Raw genomic sequence first — 18598 nt, forward strand, 5'->3', positions numbered from 1 at the left:
AACCCAAACAAAACCAGAAACTGCATCGGAGAATTCTAACAATATGCCAACGAGGTTTTAGATGTCATAAAAATATTTCAAAGAAATTTTACAGAGCATTTTTGTCCAGTGCTCTACCATTTCAGCTGTATGTATTTTGTGGAGTATGCCTTTTTAAGAAAGAGGTATAAGAAAACAAGGCATTTTTTCACAAGTCCCGTTGTTTTATTTTGCTGTAAGGAATTCTGACCTGTAAAGCTGCCATGACACCAGTTCAGTCAATTAACGTTTCCCATGCTTCTTTTAGTCTCCTAACCACCTTTGACAGTGTCTCATTTAGAAAAAGAAGAAAAAAAAAAAAAAAGGGGGGGGGGGGGGGGGGAAGAGAAAAATTTCAGGTATACTTTATAAAGCAAAGCGGCAAATTGGCCAGTTCTGGGTTTTGCACATGAAATCTTTGGAAATGCAGGTATCTCCACCATATGTATAGAAAATCTTACAAACTAGAAAGTTGCTATTGCTTACTTCAAATGCAGAAGATTTTAAGACGGGACTTCCAGGGTGAAACCTCCTGTGTGGCTTCCAAAAATCAGTGATGCACTTCCCACTAGCAGTGACAGTAACCTGAGCCACTGTCCTTAGAATCTGCCCCTTGAGTGCCATTGTCCTTGGCAAGTTAAATGCAATGCTAAAATCCATGACAGCTAATGGAGCATTTTTCATTAGACAGGAGAGCAAAGCCCCTCACAGTCCTGAATGTAGGGCCTATGCTTTTTCACATGAGGAGAGATCTAGTCCTTACCTTTGTATTTCAGAGTTCTGTACTCTATATAGAAATGACAGATAGACAGATAGATAGAGTAAATAGTGTAAATATATATGGCATACAATAATTCATATGTGAGTTTCAGGAGTATGTCTGTTATTTCATTCCCTCCCTGAAGAGCTGAATTTCTAGAGAAGGAGCTATGGTTCAGTATTGGTTCAATTAGTCTCATATAAACCACCCTGACCTTTAGAATTACTTTGTACAGAAACATTTTCTAAAAGAAAAAGGAGTAGCACTGCAGTAAGATAAGCTCAGTCTATTTGCCCTTGAGCTTGTTATATTTTACTAAACAAGAAACCTTTGCTTTTCTGCTTGCTGAGATGTGGTGCATGTACTCTGATATTTCATCAAACATTTCAGTATTTCCTTTTAATTAATAATTCTGCACTTGCATCTTTCAAGTCATGTAAAATTCCTGCTAATAAACATTCCTGCATAAAAACAACTAAAGCTTTCACTATGAAGAGTGAAAAATCAGACACATGAATTAAACTGAGTAGTTCCTAAAACTATTAAACCAAATGTTTAATTCCATGCTCTGAATTATTATCCTGCAAGGAATTCATGCCTGCAACTACCATCTGCAAAAGGAAAAGAAATTCTCCATAGCATCAGTTCTATTTTCTATTTGCTCATAAAGAGGTTAACATCTTCTACAGTACCTGGGCTTCAGGATGATCCAAGGATGGTCCCAACTACATTACTTTTGCTTTTGTAGTTATTTCAGTTAAAAACTAAGTGCAGTACAGAGTGCTGCTAGGGTCAGCTAGCACAAACTATATCTTTAAGTCACCACAACCCACTTGCTTGTCATTGTTTATTACCTTCAGCTAGCAAATGCTAGCCCAAAATTTACTTTGTTCATGACCTAATCTTCCATACAGTAAGAATAAAAAGCTCTTAAACTTGGCAAATATGCAGGGGTGGACAGCTACTCAAGACAGCCTTAGGCAGTTCTTTTAACAGCTGCCATATGTATCAGGTGCCCTGGGCAAGAACATCATTAAAGCAACTCAGAGGCAATGTACTCCTGAATGGGTGTTCAAGCCAGGAAAAATGGGGCTTAGGGCATTGATCTAGCCAAGGGTGAAACTTGGAACTAGTGAATCTTTAAAGGTCTCTTCCAACTTAAACCATCTGACGATTTCATGAAAAGAATTGTTGTTCCTGCCCACCCTAGAGCTTCCCAGGACTGAGAACCAACAAAACTTCTGCATCTCTCCCCTTCCGTCCAACAACCTGAACTGAATAGCTACCAAAAGGATAAGCAGTCACCCAGACAAAAAGCAACCAGCCATCTTTCCACCCTTGTCAGACCCTTTGTGGGCAGATGATGTATTGCTTGTGGTGACATTTGATTGGGGAAATGCTACAGGGAGACTTATCCCAGTGAGTTTACCCTGGAGCAGCAAGTGGACTCTATGCTCAGAATTATGATGGGAAGTTTTACTATCAAAAACCCAGCCACACTTGAGCTGTTGTTATTTTTCTCATAGAAAATATTGCTTCAGACATCTCTCCAGCATGCACAATAAATCTTTATACCCCTTGGACACTTGGAAATATACTTTATGAAATTAAACATTAAAAAAACCCTCTCAACTTTCTGAATTGTAAGTCCCGCCTATACTATATCAAGATATCTTCCTACTGAAAACAGGAAATATCTTGACAGGCAATTAGCAAATATTCTAAGACCCTGTATGAGAAACTGAAATACTTGGGTATTTGAGTTTCTTCTCTAAAACAAACTGATAGAAAATGTCAATCATTATTTACCCAAGAGAGGATGGCAAAACTCAAAAGCTGACCTATGCAGTGATGACACTAAAGTGTGACACGTGATTTAAATAATTCTGCTTGGTCAGACATAGGGCAGCAGATGAGCCTAGGAAGGACAGAAACACCATCAAAGGATTGGAAGATGTCTATTCTGCAAAGCAGGACTACTCACCCACAAGCATGGAATTAAGTGCTGATTGTATGGACACAAACCTCTCAGGAGTATCTAAATACTATGATATTAGAAATTACTCACAGCTAAACTGTACCAGATAAAATGAGGTTCTGATCAGCTTTGAGTGAAACCAACCTGACTTTTCTATCACTTTGTTCTTCTCTCTTGTTTTTTTTCTTTTTTTTTTTTAAAGTTTTCTTTAATATCTGCATACTTGAAGATTCTTTCACCTGTTTAAGTGCATTTGGTTTCACATTAGTATTCCAATCCTATCACTACTGACCCCAAAAATTCACAGTAACTTGATCTAACATGAGATACGATCTCACTGCAGAGATACATCCACCACTTTGTAATAAGGCTTTAGCTGACCTGAATAACATCCAAAGAATGTATGTTTAGCTCTAAGTTCTCCTCTAGTCTAACAGGAAGATATTTTGAGAGGAAGGTTGATAGAGTTTTGAATAAGGCTGTGTGATGCAGTTGTCAATGATATCAGTGATGAGACCTGATGACTTAGGAGTTGTCTTCTAGCCTTTTGGCAGAATGCATGCTTGATTTTATTTATTTATTTATTTTTAAGTTCCTATTCTGATAACCCAACTCATCTTAACCTAGTTTCCTTGACAAAATATAGCTAAGTCTAATGGTACTCTTAACTGCCTGACCTAACACAGGCTTTAACTCCCCTCTTCCTGTGAGGAACTAATCTTTACCCCTGCAATATGAAGTATCAGTTTTGCTGAGCAAAGAATGGCAAGCCTAATGTTCTTCTGGGTGAAGTGAGAACCATGAAGCACTCTTAGTGAGACAGACTCATGCTCATGCTATTTTCAGTAGGCTCTCCAGATTTCAGAGTAAACAAGATTTCCCCAGACAACACAGATTAAATACCTCATGCCAAGTTGTTCATCTGAGACTCTGGAAGAATCAAAAAGCAGCAGAAAGGACCATAAAACCTACACAGAAAACTCCTCAACCATTTGAGAAGGTCAACCTGCCAGATACTAACTGAATTGCGACACATCATGGCTGCAGAGAGATGTGTGCAACAGAAATAGCATTATCACAGGTTATTCTCATGCTGCTTGCTGTTGTGCCTCTGCCAAAGGCTCCAGAGCAGAATTTGGCAAGAACTACTCCAAAGGAGCTCCTGCTGATTTACCAGGGAAATAACAAGAAGACTCTTATAAGCAGAGGCTGTGGGAAGATGATTCTGTATCTATTTGTGCTGAACATCAACTGATTCCATGGCTCTGCTGGCACAAAAGGGACCTCATGAGTGCCCCCTGACTCAACTGGTCTGAAGGGGATTTGCCCTCATAACCTGTCAACTCTGTCTGAAGCAGGTAGGTGAGTTCTTGGGTCATTCAGCTACTGGCTGAACGACCCAAGGTAGGGACAGTCACCTCTCCACCAAGTGGTGGGTGGGTGTCCATCAGCAGCCTGTGACAGGTACCTGGTGCTGGCTGAGGTGCCTGTGCTGGCAGCCTGGGCATTCAAATTCTTGCCAGCAGAATGGAAAATGGTTGGATTGAGCAGCCAGGGCTGGCACTAGCCAGACTGCACACCTGCGTGTTCAAGACCTTTCTGCCCACCATAGACAAACCTCCTAGCGGTAACTCCCTCTTAAAATCCCTGAAGGGAAGCTCTCAAGATCAGTGTTTCAGTGAGTGGTTTGTTACAGAACTCTCCTTTCAGTGTGGCTTTTTCATGACACATGAAATAAACCAGTGGAAACTCAGTATCAGTAAGACCATTGCTGCCACAAAGGATGTAACTGCTTTCTTGTTTGCAGCTGGGAACAACTTAATTTCCTTTCTAGTATCTGGTACAGAGCTGTGGTTTGGATTTAGCATGAGAATAGCGTTGATAACATGCTGCTGCTTTTAAATGTTGCTGAGCAGTGCTTACAACAAATCCAAGGCCTTTTCAGCTTCTCATGCAGCCTGGCCAGCAAGGAGAGGTGGGGTGCAAAAGAAGCTGTGAGGGAGCACAGCTGGGAGAACTGAGCCCAGCTGACCAAAGGGACATTCCATACCATATGGCATCATGTTCAGCTCATAAAGCTGGGGATAATTGGCCAGGGGCTGGTGGCTGCTGCTCAGAGACTGGCTGGGCATCAGTCAGCAGGTGCTAAACAACTGCATTATCTATCACTTGTTTGTACGTTTTTCATCATTATTATCGGCTTCCTTTTCTGCTCTATTAAACCGCTTTTTTTCCTCAAACCATGAGTTTTACTTTTTTTCTGATTCTCTCATGCACCCCACTGTGGGGGAGGTGAGTGTAATGTTCAGCTGCCTGCCAGATTAAATCACAACAACTACACTCACTCCTCTGCACCCCCAACACAAATCTGGGTCTGCTAAGGCACCAATATTACACGAAAACAAGTGCCTGGTACAGGTGTCACCACCCAAACAGGATACCCAGCAGCTGCATTCCCCAGTTCTTTCTATAACCTAAGGAGAAAGCAATCTCCAGATTTATACAACTTTTTTTTTTTCATTAAACAAGCATGTAGTGCTGTTATGCAGTTTATCACATTCTTAATTTACTTCATATTGTGCCAGTAATGTACCCTTGATTATGAGAAACAGCTTTGAACTCTAAGAAATCTCAGCTGGTTTAAGAAAAACAAACTATTTATAAATTTTCCATCACCTCCTTCCATTTAGAGACCAAGAAAAGACATTGAAAGCCAGGTTTCTTTTAGAGTGTTTCAGCTGGGAACATGTAACCCCTCATAAGCCTGTACTTTGTATTCTATACATGTAACAGGTATTGAATAAACATGGGTAAGGACAATGAGGATGCTGCAAAACTATATATAGATGAAACCAGGAAAGAGCAGGGAATAAATATTCACTATTAAAATTAATGTATTCATAATTCTAATGAGGATAACACATACAGTGAAAATAAACAAGACATTCAGCAAAATGATCCCACTGATTCCCTTTGTGTGGCACTTTCTCAGCCATGTGTAGCGAAAGGCTGAAGGAGGACTCTGGCATGGTGCTCTGCTCCTCCTGGCCATATTTCCATAAACTGTCCTAGTTTGGGGTGAGTCAGAAATATGACTGGACTCCCACTGAAGTAGATTTGCTCTCATGCCTGTGAGCCTTTTCAGAAGCCAAGAACACTCTCACATACCATAATGCCAGTTTCTAGCTTCCCACAGAGTGCTGTATTTACTGCACATCAAAGGCCTATTTCTGCTAATGCATACAAGAGAGAAACTCAAGTGTCACAATCAATTTAATCCAGCATTCATCCAGGCTGCTGCCTTTGCCCTCATCCCTGTCTGCTTGTTTCTGCCACTCAGGATTTGTTTTGTGGACTCAACCAGGGGACTAGTTTGTCTGTAAACTAACCTGGGAAAGAAATCCTCCATGAAAAGCTGAATTGTCAGTCGAATCAATTCCCACACCCAGGCTGTGGGCAGGAAAGTGCAAACTGTGTATGGGGGAAAGTGAAAATGCTCATTTCAGCAAAAAGAAAGATTTTTGCTGGATTAAGTCAGTCACAGAGCTGGAGTTTTATTTACAGGGCAGGAGAACACAGAGTCCAACAGGAAACGGATTTTTATTGCAGTAGGTGTTCAGTCTTTCATCCAAAAAGCTGAGTCTCTATGCCTGAGACAATTCTGTGGCAGGTAAATAGAAAGCAGTAAGAATCAGGTGTGATAGTAAGTCAGGGCATACCAGAGAATCTGTGCTTTGGCTTTTCTTCCTACGGCATCAGTGCACAGGTTCCTCAGTGTGCTCCATGATCTCTTCCTTGCACCAGTGAATGCAACTGAAGACATTTCTGTTGTTTTAATTCAAACTTGCTGTTGATGGGAAGAGGGGCAGGGATTTGGAGTGGGCCAGGGGAGAAAAGCTTACAGGTGGTGCTTTATGGGTTTGGGGTGGTTTTTTTGTTTATTTGCTTCAATAATTTTATTCTTGGTGAGTGTCATTTCTTCCTTTTCTCTGAAAACACTGAGGTCCATACAATCCTCCATACACATAGGTTTTCACATGAATACAGGATTCATCTGCCAAATCTTTGACAATGGCTAGCCAGGAAAAACACACACCACCAATTTAAAAGTGTTCTGCTATTTCTGCAAATTTTCTTCTCTACTCTACAGGTGAAATCTATTGTTCAACAAGGAACTTTAACATATTGCTCATGAGGCTTTTTTAAAAAACTTTCCTCCATTGAAATCACAGAACAATTTCTGTGGTTAAAATAAGAAATAGATGAAAAATGGCTAACACTCAATACTCATCACAGGCAGTCCTTTCCTATTAGCCACTAACATTTTTTCAAACACAATTTACCATCCAAGTGGTTAAATCGTACACTGAAATGCTTTAAAGAAGAGTTATAGGCAAGCTTCCATATTACAACCTACAATTCCTTTACGTGTTTCAAACAACTTCCTACCAGACCTCCTCATAAAACAAATAATTTCTATCTTGCTCTAAAAACAATACTTATCCTGGCTGTATGCTTATTACTACCTATAGTAATAAAGTCATATTGCTGAAAGATATATCTAAAAAAAGATGTGTATATGGATTAATAGTAAGATAAAAGCTATTTCTTTCAAAACATCTTTAGTGTCTCGACTCTACTGAGTTCTTTTTAGTATGCTAGAAGCAAAAATAACATTCAAATAGCTAAAAAAAAAAAACCAAAAAACCACCTTTAGAAAATAACCGGTAAACACAATCTAACAAAGATGTTCCACTACCTTTTGGTGGCGAATTGAGCATTATTTAGTATTTCTTGCTTCCGCAAAGTACTAATGCACATGAAAGAATAAAGTACAACTAGAGGCACTATGCAAATTAAAATCACATAGTATCCACCTACATGATTACAAGACACATGATATTCAGCCTCAGTAAAAGAGGGTGCATTATTTAAAGTTAGTTTTAAAATGAATACGTGAGTTGAATACGTGTCACACTCATCATATATACACAGAAAAATTTAGACAAACCACACTATTTTATGAAGTTAATTCATGATTGAATCTAAGCTCTGAAAAGCAGGCCATGGTTTTTCCTTTCATCTGGGAAGAGAAAGTCATTTCCTGCATAAAGAGTTTTCTTTCCATTTTAGTTGCACACAACTTTTATCTAATGACTTATTACCATCAATGCAGCTCTCATTAAATGTAGACAACTAAGACAGCTGTAGATTAGGGAAGCATCAATTTAGTGTAGTGCAGCTCAGGGAGATCAGAAACTCTCGGATGTGTAATGTTCCAGCAATCTCGTCCTACACTTGGCCACTCAATTGCTCCCAGAGTTCTTCACTACTCATTTAACAGACTGGCAAATGCTGGTATGACTGACAAGTCTTTCTATTATGGGCTCTCAGGCTGCCGCTAAAGGCTAGATGAGAAACTTACCCTAAGCTGAAGCTAATAAGTGCTAACTGTAGAGTTTGGTATTTAGGAAGTCCTAACTCCCACAACAGAAAATACTAGAAATACCATGTAAGAGTCTATTTTTCAGTGATGCATTTTGTGAGCACATTTGTGATATTTTATTCCGTCTTTTCTTGTTGTTTATACATATCTAAATTCTTACTCTGTCAGGGAAATCCTCCTAGCCACAGCCACTCTGCATGAGAATAGGTGGGCAGGCTTTGAAATAGTGCCTGTTTGTTCCCTCTATCGCCAGCAATGGAGGTCTCAGATCCCTTTGCTGCCAGTCCAAGTGTTCCAAACTTTTCTGTATTCGTCTTGCAATCCACATATAAAAACAAATAGCTCATAAACATTTTACTAACAATACATCCACCTCACTGCCAATCATTCATATAGCTTCAGTAACATATAATCTACCTACAACCATAGTCAAATGTGAATCCAGATCCAGTTTTTCCACACATCATTCAAATACAGCTTCAGGGGAAGCTGGTAAATAATAACATAAGGGTACATTTACCCCAGCCAAAATACTGATCATAAGTAGGCTTGCTGAAGAAAACAAGAACAAAGAATTGATGAAGATAATGGGGGTTTGCAAAGCAAATCCTGTTTTGCAAGTGGGGAAACAGCTTCCCCCAAATGGTAGCCCAAGCTCAGTGCCTCTCCTTCATGACCAAAATCTCTTCTTCCCAAAACATCTTGACAGCCAGCTGGAGTGAGGCTTGGCTTAGAATAGGCGAGTTTTCTCTGGCATCCCAGCAACACAATCAGCCTCATCCTACATTCCAAATACTTTTGGCTATAGGAGATTAAGTTCCCAAACAGGCACAACACCAAGCTGCAATTTGAGGTTTCAGGTTTGAGGTTTGCATAACACACAGCCAAGTGCATCTAATTAAAAGGCTAAGATCTGCTTAAGGATTTCCCTTACCAAACAAGGCACTGTCCTGGATTAATGCCACTTTGGAAGTAATATCTAAATATCTATTTCTCATTTAAGATTAAAAATAATCAAAATAAATTAGGTTCTTAATCACAGTTCATAAAAGCATATGCTTCTCTTTCTAGTAAAATCTCTCAGCAACATATCTTGTGTCCTGCACTGACCAGCTCACAAAGCATTCAGAGGGTTCCTTATTTCCACACAAATACCTGTGTAACACGTAAAAGCTGCCACAAATCAGGTTATGTTTATCAAGAGATCTGAACTCTGTAGGATTTTCCCATAGCTAAAGTAAATTATTTGGAAAGGGCTCTCTTTGAAGTTACTAGCTCCACACAGAAGATACATTCTTAAAAGTGCTTTTAGGTGCAGAAAAACTCAGTGAGAGTGCTAGCTCAGTAAAATTCCCCATATCCCTCAGCCTTTTGGAGCTGTGTCATTGTGCCAATTGTAAAGTTCAACAAGGCCAAGTGCTAAGTCCTGCACCTTGGTTGGGGTAATCCTAAAACTACAGGCTGGGCAGAGATTAGACTAAGAGTAGCCATGAGGAGAAGGACTTGGGGCTGTTTGCGGATGGGAAGCTCAACAAGACCTGACAATGTGCACTCATATCCCAGAAAGCAAATTGTATCCTGGGATGCATCAAAAGCAGCATGGCCAGCAGGGTGAGAGAGGGCATTCAGCCCCTTTACTCCTATCTTGTGAGAACCCAACTGGAGTGCTGTGTTCCAGCTCTGAGGCCTCCAGTGCAAGGACATGGACCTATTGGAATGTCCATGAGTCCAGATGAGGCCATGAGGATGATCAGAGGGCTGGAGCACCTCTCCTATGAAGACAGTGAAATCTATTGATCTATAAATCTATCTCTTCAGCTGGGGTTGTTCAGCACAGAGAAGAGAAGGCCCCAGGGAGACCTTACAACAGTACATAAAGGGGACCCACAAAAGGCAGAACATTTTACAAGGGCATGTAGTGATAGAAAAAAAAAGAGAAATGGCTTCAACTGAAAGAGGGTGGATTTTGATAAGAATATTAGGAAGAAATTCTTTACTGTGAGGGTGATGAGGCACTGGAACGGGTTGCCCAGAGAAGCTGTGGATGCCCTGTCCCTGGAAGTGTCCAAGGCCAGCTGGACTGTGCTCTGAGCAACCCAGTCTAATGGAAGATGTCCCTGTCTTGATCTTCCATGATCTTCCAACCCAAACTATTCTATCAATTATCTATTTAACTCTATATTTTTACAGTAGCAACCAACGTAATTTGCAGTCAGGATGCAAAAAGCAGTTCACAAATATGGCTTACAGTTTTTAATAAATGGATTTTTTAGCACTGACTAAGATTACTGTCTCATGTTTATTTGATGCTTCGTTCTCTTTAAAAATTAGATACTGATGAGAATCTGGGTCACAAAGGTATTTGAATCTCCGTGCAACATGAAGGTGAATGAGGAGAATGAAGACACATAAACACTTCTGAAGGTAGGTACAGTTAGCATCTAATGCTTTTTTTATAGAGTGTAAGCAGCATCACATTTTTATTATTTTAATATGGTCAAAGTGAAAGGTAACAGCAGAGTGATATGATGCTTTCATATAACCATGGTGATATCAGATAAAGACAGGAGCTATTTTTTACATTTTTAGTATTACTATCCTTAACAGGCTGCTAGAATAAATTTAAAGGCAGAGTGTGGGGTGTCAAAATGAGCTGTTAACTTAGTTTTCTATATATGAATCCAGCACGCAAAAACTAACTTACAGGTACAGTGCTCAGACGCCACATGTTTTACTGAGATGTCTCTCCCATAGGAGTTAGGGCTCAAAATGATTACTGAATGCTGACCACAGAAAGCTTCTGGAACATGATAGTACCAGTGATGAACTAGATGACGTAATCAACACCACAAGCCTCACAGGGATTTGTGATGCTCAGACAAATATTGCATCAAATCAGCTCTCAGTGATAAAGGAGATTTGGAAGGGAGAGAGAACCTATTTTAAGCTGGTATTTGCAGTGAAGGTGTGCTTTTGTTTTACAGATGAATGAGACCAACAGATAAAGGAGCCCTGCTGCTCCTTCTCCAATGCTGTCTGACTCTATTCAGGGAGTTGAATCAAACCTTCTACAAAAAGCTGCAATCAGTTTTTCTGCTATTTTAGTGTATGGTGAAAGCACATGGCCAAAGAATCAGGCAGGTAGGTAAAGCAGAAAGCTCATCCCTTGCAGGAATGACCAGCTATTAGACTGACTGATTCGTAATAGAGAAGCACTTCCTAAAGTTCCTGTCCACAGTAAAGTTCCCCAACAGACTGAGCTGGCTGGAAGGGAATTTGAGATTAAGAACAGTTGTATTTGCAATTATAGGGGTTCACATGTTGTAAAGCTGGTGATAATGGCACACAGCCATCATGAATCAACTTCTGTTCATGGTCAGTAACACAACTTTCAGGCAGAAATATTTTTGTCACGAGTGAAAGGAATCCAAGTAGAAGGGAGACAAAGAAGAAAGCAGCATGCTGTGAAAGGATAGTGTGGTCCAGTTTATTACCTCAGCTGAACTCTGTGAAATTGTGCCCAGTGGAAGAGATGCTTACTGTACCAGCAGTGTATGCAAGGGAAAGGCCCTTGAACAGGCACAAGGAAAGAAGTGAAGAAAAGGGAAAAGCTTTTCTTCTGCTGAACAACAAGATGCCGTTCAGGCAAAATCTTCCAAGCTAACATTTACTTCTTCTAGAAGCTAATTCCTAACTTCAGTTTCCTGATACCACGAATTTGCTAAATGACATTCTGAAAAGCGACTTCCCTTGTTACCTGTGTACTTAACCACATGAGCTGTGGAATGTGTCTTACCATACAAGTGTCCAGATCCTCCAAACGCTCAATCTCTGTCAGCTCCTCAACTGTGATCATTGAGCGTTTAGTGGGTTTTTCCTCAGCTAACTCAATCTCCAGTGATTCTTGCTGTGGAAGTGGTTTGCCACGTCTGGTCAAATGGTCAGCCTGGAGAAAAAGACAGCAACACACCAGTCAAACTTAAAAAAGACAAAAAGAATCCAACCAGAAAGTTTACAGAATTTCAGTGATCAGAAATCCTGGAAGACCAACCACAAAAGGAAAGCTCAGCTATATTGGTTAGTCCTCACACTAGGTTTGTCTTATAAAGAAAATAAATGTGTGAAGGGGAAGCTTTTTCTTGAACCATTTTTTAAATTAGCAAAGAAACATACCAGCCAATATAATTTTAAAAATTATCCAATGGCCAAAATGTTATAATCTGCACCCTGGGTTGTAGTTGGAATGGAGTGGGTTCATGATGTCACAAAAATGATGAAATATTTTCTAGTTCTTTTGATAACTGAAGAGAATATTAAACAAATATCTGCTAGAAGCAAGTATTTGAAGATCAGCTGTCCCAAATCAGTTGGTCACAGAGGTCTTCAAAGAGGCAGCTAGGGAGAGCTGTAGTCCACTGCTTCACATCAGCAGGACTCAGGACAACTGTTTTGTTAACTCAGGATTGCTGTTTTGTTAACCATCAGAAAAGGTAAACAGATGATCTGAATCAATTATAGCTCATTTAGTCTGGTGTCCACTTAGGAAAAGCAACTGGAGAGCTGCTATGAATTTATCCTCAAGCACACTAAAATAGCTGCAATAATAATTAATGCTAATTGTCATCTCATTAGGCAGACTGAGGTCTAGTCAAACAAGGTTTATTTTTCAAAGTTGCCTCAAACACTACAATGCCAAGCAACCAACACAGACATTTGTGGGTGGTTGAATTAGTAGAACACGACACTCAAATTTTAGGGAGCTGGCTGAGAGCTGCATCAGTGAGTTTAATCTTTGCTGGACTAAGAACTAGCTGTCAGCTCTCAGACAGCAGCTGTCAGCTGATGATTAACAGTGTCAAATTAGACAAGAGTTTCTCTAGCAGTGTTTTTGAGATCAGTACTCCTCAAGGGTTTCATCAGTGCTATACTATATGAAAGAACCTGCAGCTAACAGGAACATGGCAGAGTTAAATGGTGAAAGACACATGTTATTGATGTAGGCCAAATGTGATCCAAAATGGATTACAAAGCAAATAAACCAAATCCAAAACGTTCAATCATTCCTTAGAAACCAAGAGCACTGGCAATTAGCCAGTTTCACAATTCTGAAAAGCAACATGTGTCCAGAAGCCTTTAACAGGAGGGAGGTCTAGCAAACCTTGTCCTAAAAATGAGCTACCACTCTGACAAAAAGAAGGGGTTATACTCTTGGCTATGTAAATACAGGCAATAAGGAATATCAGGAGAAAAACTATTTCACTCCTGTGTAGTGTGTTGGTTAAAACCCTTAAATAGCCTGTCTGGTTCTGGAAACCACAATTTTAAAAGCAACTTTTCAAACAGCTGGAAAAATTGCAGAGGATTTTCAGTGCAGTGACTCAAAGGCTGGAGAAAATGACGTATTGTGCAGGAACCAGGGTATGTGCAGGTTGTGCAACACCACTGGACAGAAACAGCCCAGTCACTGCCCATTCCAGCTGAGCCTCCTCCAGGACAAACTGGAGCTCATTCATGTGGTCTCTCCCACAGCAGGCTGTTGCTGCTGCATAGCTCCAGAGTCCAGAGGTTGTACCTTTACACAATGATGCACTGTATTACCAAGATGCATGCTCAAGTAACTCAGTCTTCCATTAAAAATAGGGGGAGGGAGAGCAGAAAGAGTGATTTGTTTTATGAGTGTGAGGACTTCCACAGGGAGGAAATAAAGAGAAATATATATAGCTCCCTTATCTTGGGGAGAAAAGCATCTGAAAAAAGTCATGACTGTAAGCTGAAGCCAGAGAAATTTCAATTAGAAATGAAGAGCAACCTTAATCAGAATGACCACCCACTAAGTTCTTTACAAAAAGAGTACTGGATTGTCCTTACAAAGCCCTGGCGCATTTGAAGCAAAAAGGTTTTTCTTTGGATACACAGTTGTTTATTTCTTCTACTCTTGATGAGGCAAGTACCTCTGTAATAAATATCAGTGCCTCCCAACAGCTCAGGACCTTCAAGTAACAGTGCTTTCTTTCCTACATTCTTACTCCTTTCTCTTCAAACATACCCACATTTCTGAGGAGACAAAAAAATGCTCATTCAGGGAGCAAGGTCTCAGAAGTACCTAAACAGCTCCAAAGAACGAAATCTTACCTCTCATTTCATGAGCAACCAAGCCTTGATAAATACTAGGACTGTTCTTAACTAATGACTCAATGCTCTATCCTAATGGCATTCTTAGTTCTAGATCTGACAACAGCTCAAAAGATAATAGGACAAGTATATAACACAGTCTCTTCTAAGGTTGCATCTTTCTTACAGCAAAGAGGCAAGAGCCCCAAAATCATATTTCAGAAGATGTTAGGATGTCAACGAAAATAAGACAAATTTCAAAATAGAGCTGTCAGAGGAGAAACCGAAAAAGTTGTGACTATAAATAGCATTGTTGAGATCTGGCATATTAGATATCAACCAAGAAAAAACTCACCAGTTTGTGATGGCAATGGGAAAGTGCATCCAGGATTTCATCTACAACTCGGTCAGACAGGAAAGAAGCCACTGTCAGCTTTACTTCACTGTGTGGGGATTAAAAATGAGAGAATTTCTTAATTCATGCAGGAGATTTTCGTCTTTATTACACATTCAACAGTGTGACGATTATCTACAGTACTGTCATTTTATTTGAAGTAAAACATTAGAGGGTGTCAGGATACATGACTGCAGGTTTCAGAAATAAACTCATGAATCACACAATAAACACAGGAGCCTCTGTACCATATTTAACCTGCTTCTAACAGTTTTCCATGAGATGAAATGAAAACATCTGGGTAAGAGAGCTGAATAAAAGTAAGAAGTGAAACTCAGAGACCAACACTCCACTGCTAAAGTCAGACAAACATGAATCTCAGACGAATGGGATTAAGACAGTGCTGCCTATTATAACACTACTCCATTTAACAACTACAATCCATTAATTTCTTCAATTCATTTTTGTGTTGATCTGCTGGTAAGGACAAGTGTACAATGCTAGTTTTTCAGCCGATGCCATCACAACTTTGCTTCCTCTTTTACTCTAGGTAAACACTTTCTGTCTCAAGAACTTCACGTCAGACATTTTTCCACTCCACAGACATATGTGGAGCACCACCACACCTGCACACTGAGCTGAGCTTTTTCTAGTAACTCCCTCTCCAGGAAATGTGTACCTTGAATTGCTCCCTTGGGGTCCCATTTTCGGCAACAGCACCAAATGCTGTGGCTGTGGAGGGCAGCTGATGTGGAGCCAACCAGCATCACTGCCTGAGCTGCAGCCCAGAGCTCCACCTCTGCTTTCAATGCCAACTCTTTCAGCAGACATACCAGCAAGTGACATGATTCTGGTTTATGGTTTTTATATGTGGACTGAGCTGTGTTGGATTAACAACACTATTTCTGTCTGAGGCTAGCACTACTGCTGCAGAGAGCCTGGAGAAAAAGGCAAGGAACATCTTGGAAAGGCAGTGGAATTCATAGGGAGGTGGAATGATGCCCAAACCACAGTGGGAAGAGAGAGTGAAGGAATCTCCCTCAGCTACCAACATTAATTTCAAATAATATAAAGCAAGAAAGATCACAGTGTGGCATCCTCACCTCACTAACAGTTCCAGCTTCTGCAAGTAGAAGAGGCAGTATTATTGTCTTGGGGCCAAGATTTATTTGATAGGACTGAAGTGAAGAAAACTTACTCACTGAACCATTTAAAACACTCTGAAGGTATAGCTGAAGTCTTTAACACTTTTTCCTGCCTATTTTGTTGCACTCTGCAAAACTAATTCCCAAGTCTTACTGTTTTCTTCCTCCTCAAAGATTCCAGTATCTCAATGCAAAATGTCATGCTTTTCAAGCATCAGGCTAAAAGGAACTGAAAAGGTTTAAAGTACAGGTCAACCACATTATACTGTGTAAATATATTCTCCGGTATACATTCAATATGAGAAAAAAAAGGTGGTAAAAGGTCAGGTAAAAGCCTCTTTTTTTTACAGGACAAACTAAGAGTTATTTAGGGTAATAGTTTCTGTTCCAGGTTTGTGGTTTGAATATGCAAGTTTCTATTTTTTAAATACATCTGTCTGTTGTGCACAGCTCCCACACAAAGTCTCAGAGTTATTGCTACAGCTATAGGACAAGACCAAATGTAACAACAGACAAAGTAGTGCTACCACTCAAAGCAGATAGTGCAATTTCCTTCTATTACATTAATTCAGTGTTATGTGAAAAAACAAATCTCTTTTTAAAATGTATCAGTCATGAAAACTGATACCTTTTACAGTTATTTGTGTACCACAAACCAAATCTTCCACTAAATAAGAGAGCACATGCATTAATGATCTAAGTTAACATCCCTAGAGATTCCAAATATATGAATCACCTGAGCTAAATTCCCCAGACTGTAGGACAACTTCCTACTCTTTGAATGCTGTAATATAGCTTTTTGTGAGTCACAAAAGCATTCCAAAATTCTTCTACTACACAAACACACATACACGCAACCCAAAATCCAAATGTCATTTTTTTTAGATTAGTCTCTTAAAGTACCTAATTTTATTGAGGATATCAATTCCAGATTGCTCCAAGAGGACATTTTTCACAAAGGTGCGTGGGATGGAAATCTTCTCAGTGCTGGCCTCAATGAGGTCTTCACGGATACGAGCCTTCTTCATTACGTTTGGGCAAAGGTTTTCTGCTGCATCCACCATAGATTCAAGGAGTGTCTGCAGCATAGTAGGCAAAAAATAACATTAGATATTGAGATTTACTTTAGCTGGGATGCGACAGCATTATTCTGGCAAATAGAACTATGACCCTTTTAGACTCGTAGTTTTTACAATTCTTCCTGCTTTCCAATCAATTTTGCATCCAGCTGCAATATGAGACATTTTACAAAATATAGCTTTGAGAATCAACACACTTGTTCTGAAAATGACCTGCAAATGTACTTGTTTGCCTTTTCAAATATGAAACATTTACATCTCTGTGTGTTGAACTGTCAGAACAAATTAGCTTCCCTTGTGTACCCACCACTGCAGTGGATGCTCTGCTGCAGCTGCCTTCCCTCTAAACTGTGCCCTGAATCACCAATTTTCATCAGTGCTCCAGACCTGCCAATTTGTAGTAAGCATCAGTAAATGAGGAAGAGAGACTCCTGAGAACTCAGCATGCTGTAGATGGCTGGAATGTACCAGCTGAATATTAAGAAGTAGCTACAAGCGTGATCTGCAGTTGACATGCAAACCTTTAATATACAGCTCTCATTTATATGCATGTAAATCTACAGCAAACTTCAGGTATAGACACAATTTTTATTCACACAGAATGGGTGAAAGGTTGGGAGGGACCACTGAAGGTCATCTAGTCCAACCTCCCTGCTCCAAGTTTGTTTCCCTAGAGCACATGACACAGGGTTGTGTACAGAGGGTTTACAATTATCTCCAGTGAGGGAGACTCCCCACCCTCTTTAGGGAGCCTGTTCCAGTGCATGGTCACCTCTACAGGAAAAATCCAAAGGAGAGTGGGAAAAAAAAACCAGGAACAGACCAGATCCCAGTTTACTGAAATATGCCAATTTGTCTCTGATAAGACTGAGGGCTGATAACCAAACAGAAAAAAATACTTAAAACAAATGAAGGAAAAAAAAAAAGAAACAAGATTTCCTTGGAATGGTGTACCGGGCAAGCTGAGTTCTTACCTAGGCATTTGGAAATTGTGTAAAAATAAGAACTGCACCCCTTCTAAACTCTACTGATTTCCTTCTCAGTTCTATACCACAGGTAAGTGACCTCAGATTCAACTCCATTACATCAGAGCTTTTTTCTCTTTGCACACCCCTACCATAACTAGTAATTTCCTTATGCAGACAATGAGCAAGAAAAAATACCACCGTTGCTGCATAAAAATTCAATGATTCAAAGCAGCATCTTTCAGTCTGTAGCTTTTACAGTCTGACAAAAACCAGCAAAGCAACATGAAGTGGCCACAGTCTACAGGAAAGTCCAATCTTTACAACATTTGATTTAGAGTTACAAGGGACAACTGCCATTATAGCTAATAATATATCTTGTTGCTGGGTTCTCAAGATGCCCTTTAAGATCTCTTCCCACACTCCCTCCTTCAGTCCTCAAGCAGATTCTGGGACAGCATGACTAATGAAGAGACACTCAAGCCTCAGCGGCCATATCCCCATGGGGGATGAAAAACTTAAATGTTAGAGAAAACTGAGCCAAGTAAACTACTAATCAGAGTTCCTAACACATCCATTTTTTTCCATAGGATTTATTCACTGGTGCAATTGTGTAGTTTATTGTGAAAAAATTCCCTGGCCTCTCAAGAGTTACTGATGAATTGCAATCATAAAAGTGATAGAGTTGCTATGTTGAATTAC

The 18598-nt window shown here is 39.9% G+C and overlaps 1 protein-coding gene across 2 annotated transcripts in view; it reads right to left on the reverse strand.

The window, feature by feature from the left end:
- The window catches only part of CARMIL1 (capping protein regulator and myosin 1 linker 1), a 191666-nt gene that overhangs the window by 29578 nt on the left and 143490 nt on the right, over positions 1-18598 (reverse strand). For both annotated transcript variants that reach the window (XM_066328029.1, XM_066328021.1), the window contains exons 27-29: positions 16756-16931; positions 14669-14756; positions 11999-12148 (exon numbers count right to left, since the gene is read on the reverse strand). In XM_066328029.1, coding sequence (XP_066184126.1) covers positions 11999-12148; positions 14669-14756; positions 16756-16931 — 414 coding nt within the window. The remainder of the gene's footprint in view (positions 1-11998; positions 12149-14668; positions 14757-16755; positions 16932-18598) is intronic.

Source organism: Sylvia atricapilla, chromosome 1, assembly GCF_009819655.1.
Source record: "Sylvia atricapilla isolate bSylAtr1 chromosome 1, bSylAtr1.pri, whole genome shotgun sequence".
Taxonomy (NCBI): Eukaryota; Metazoa; Chordata; class Aves; order Passeriformes; family Sylviidae; genus Sylvia; species Sylvia atricapilla.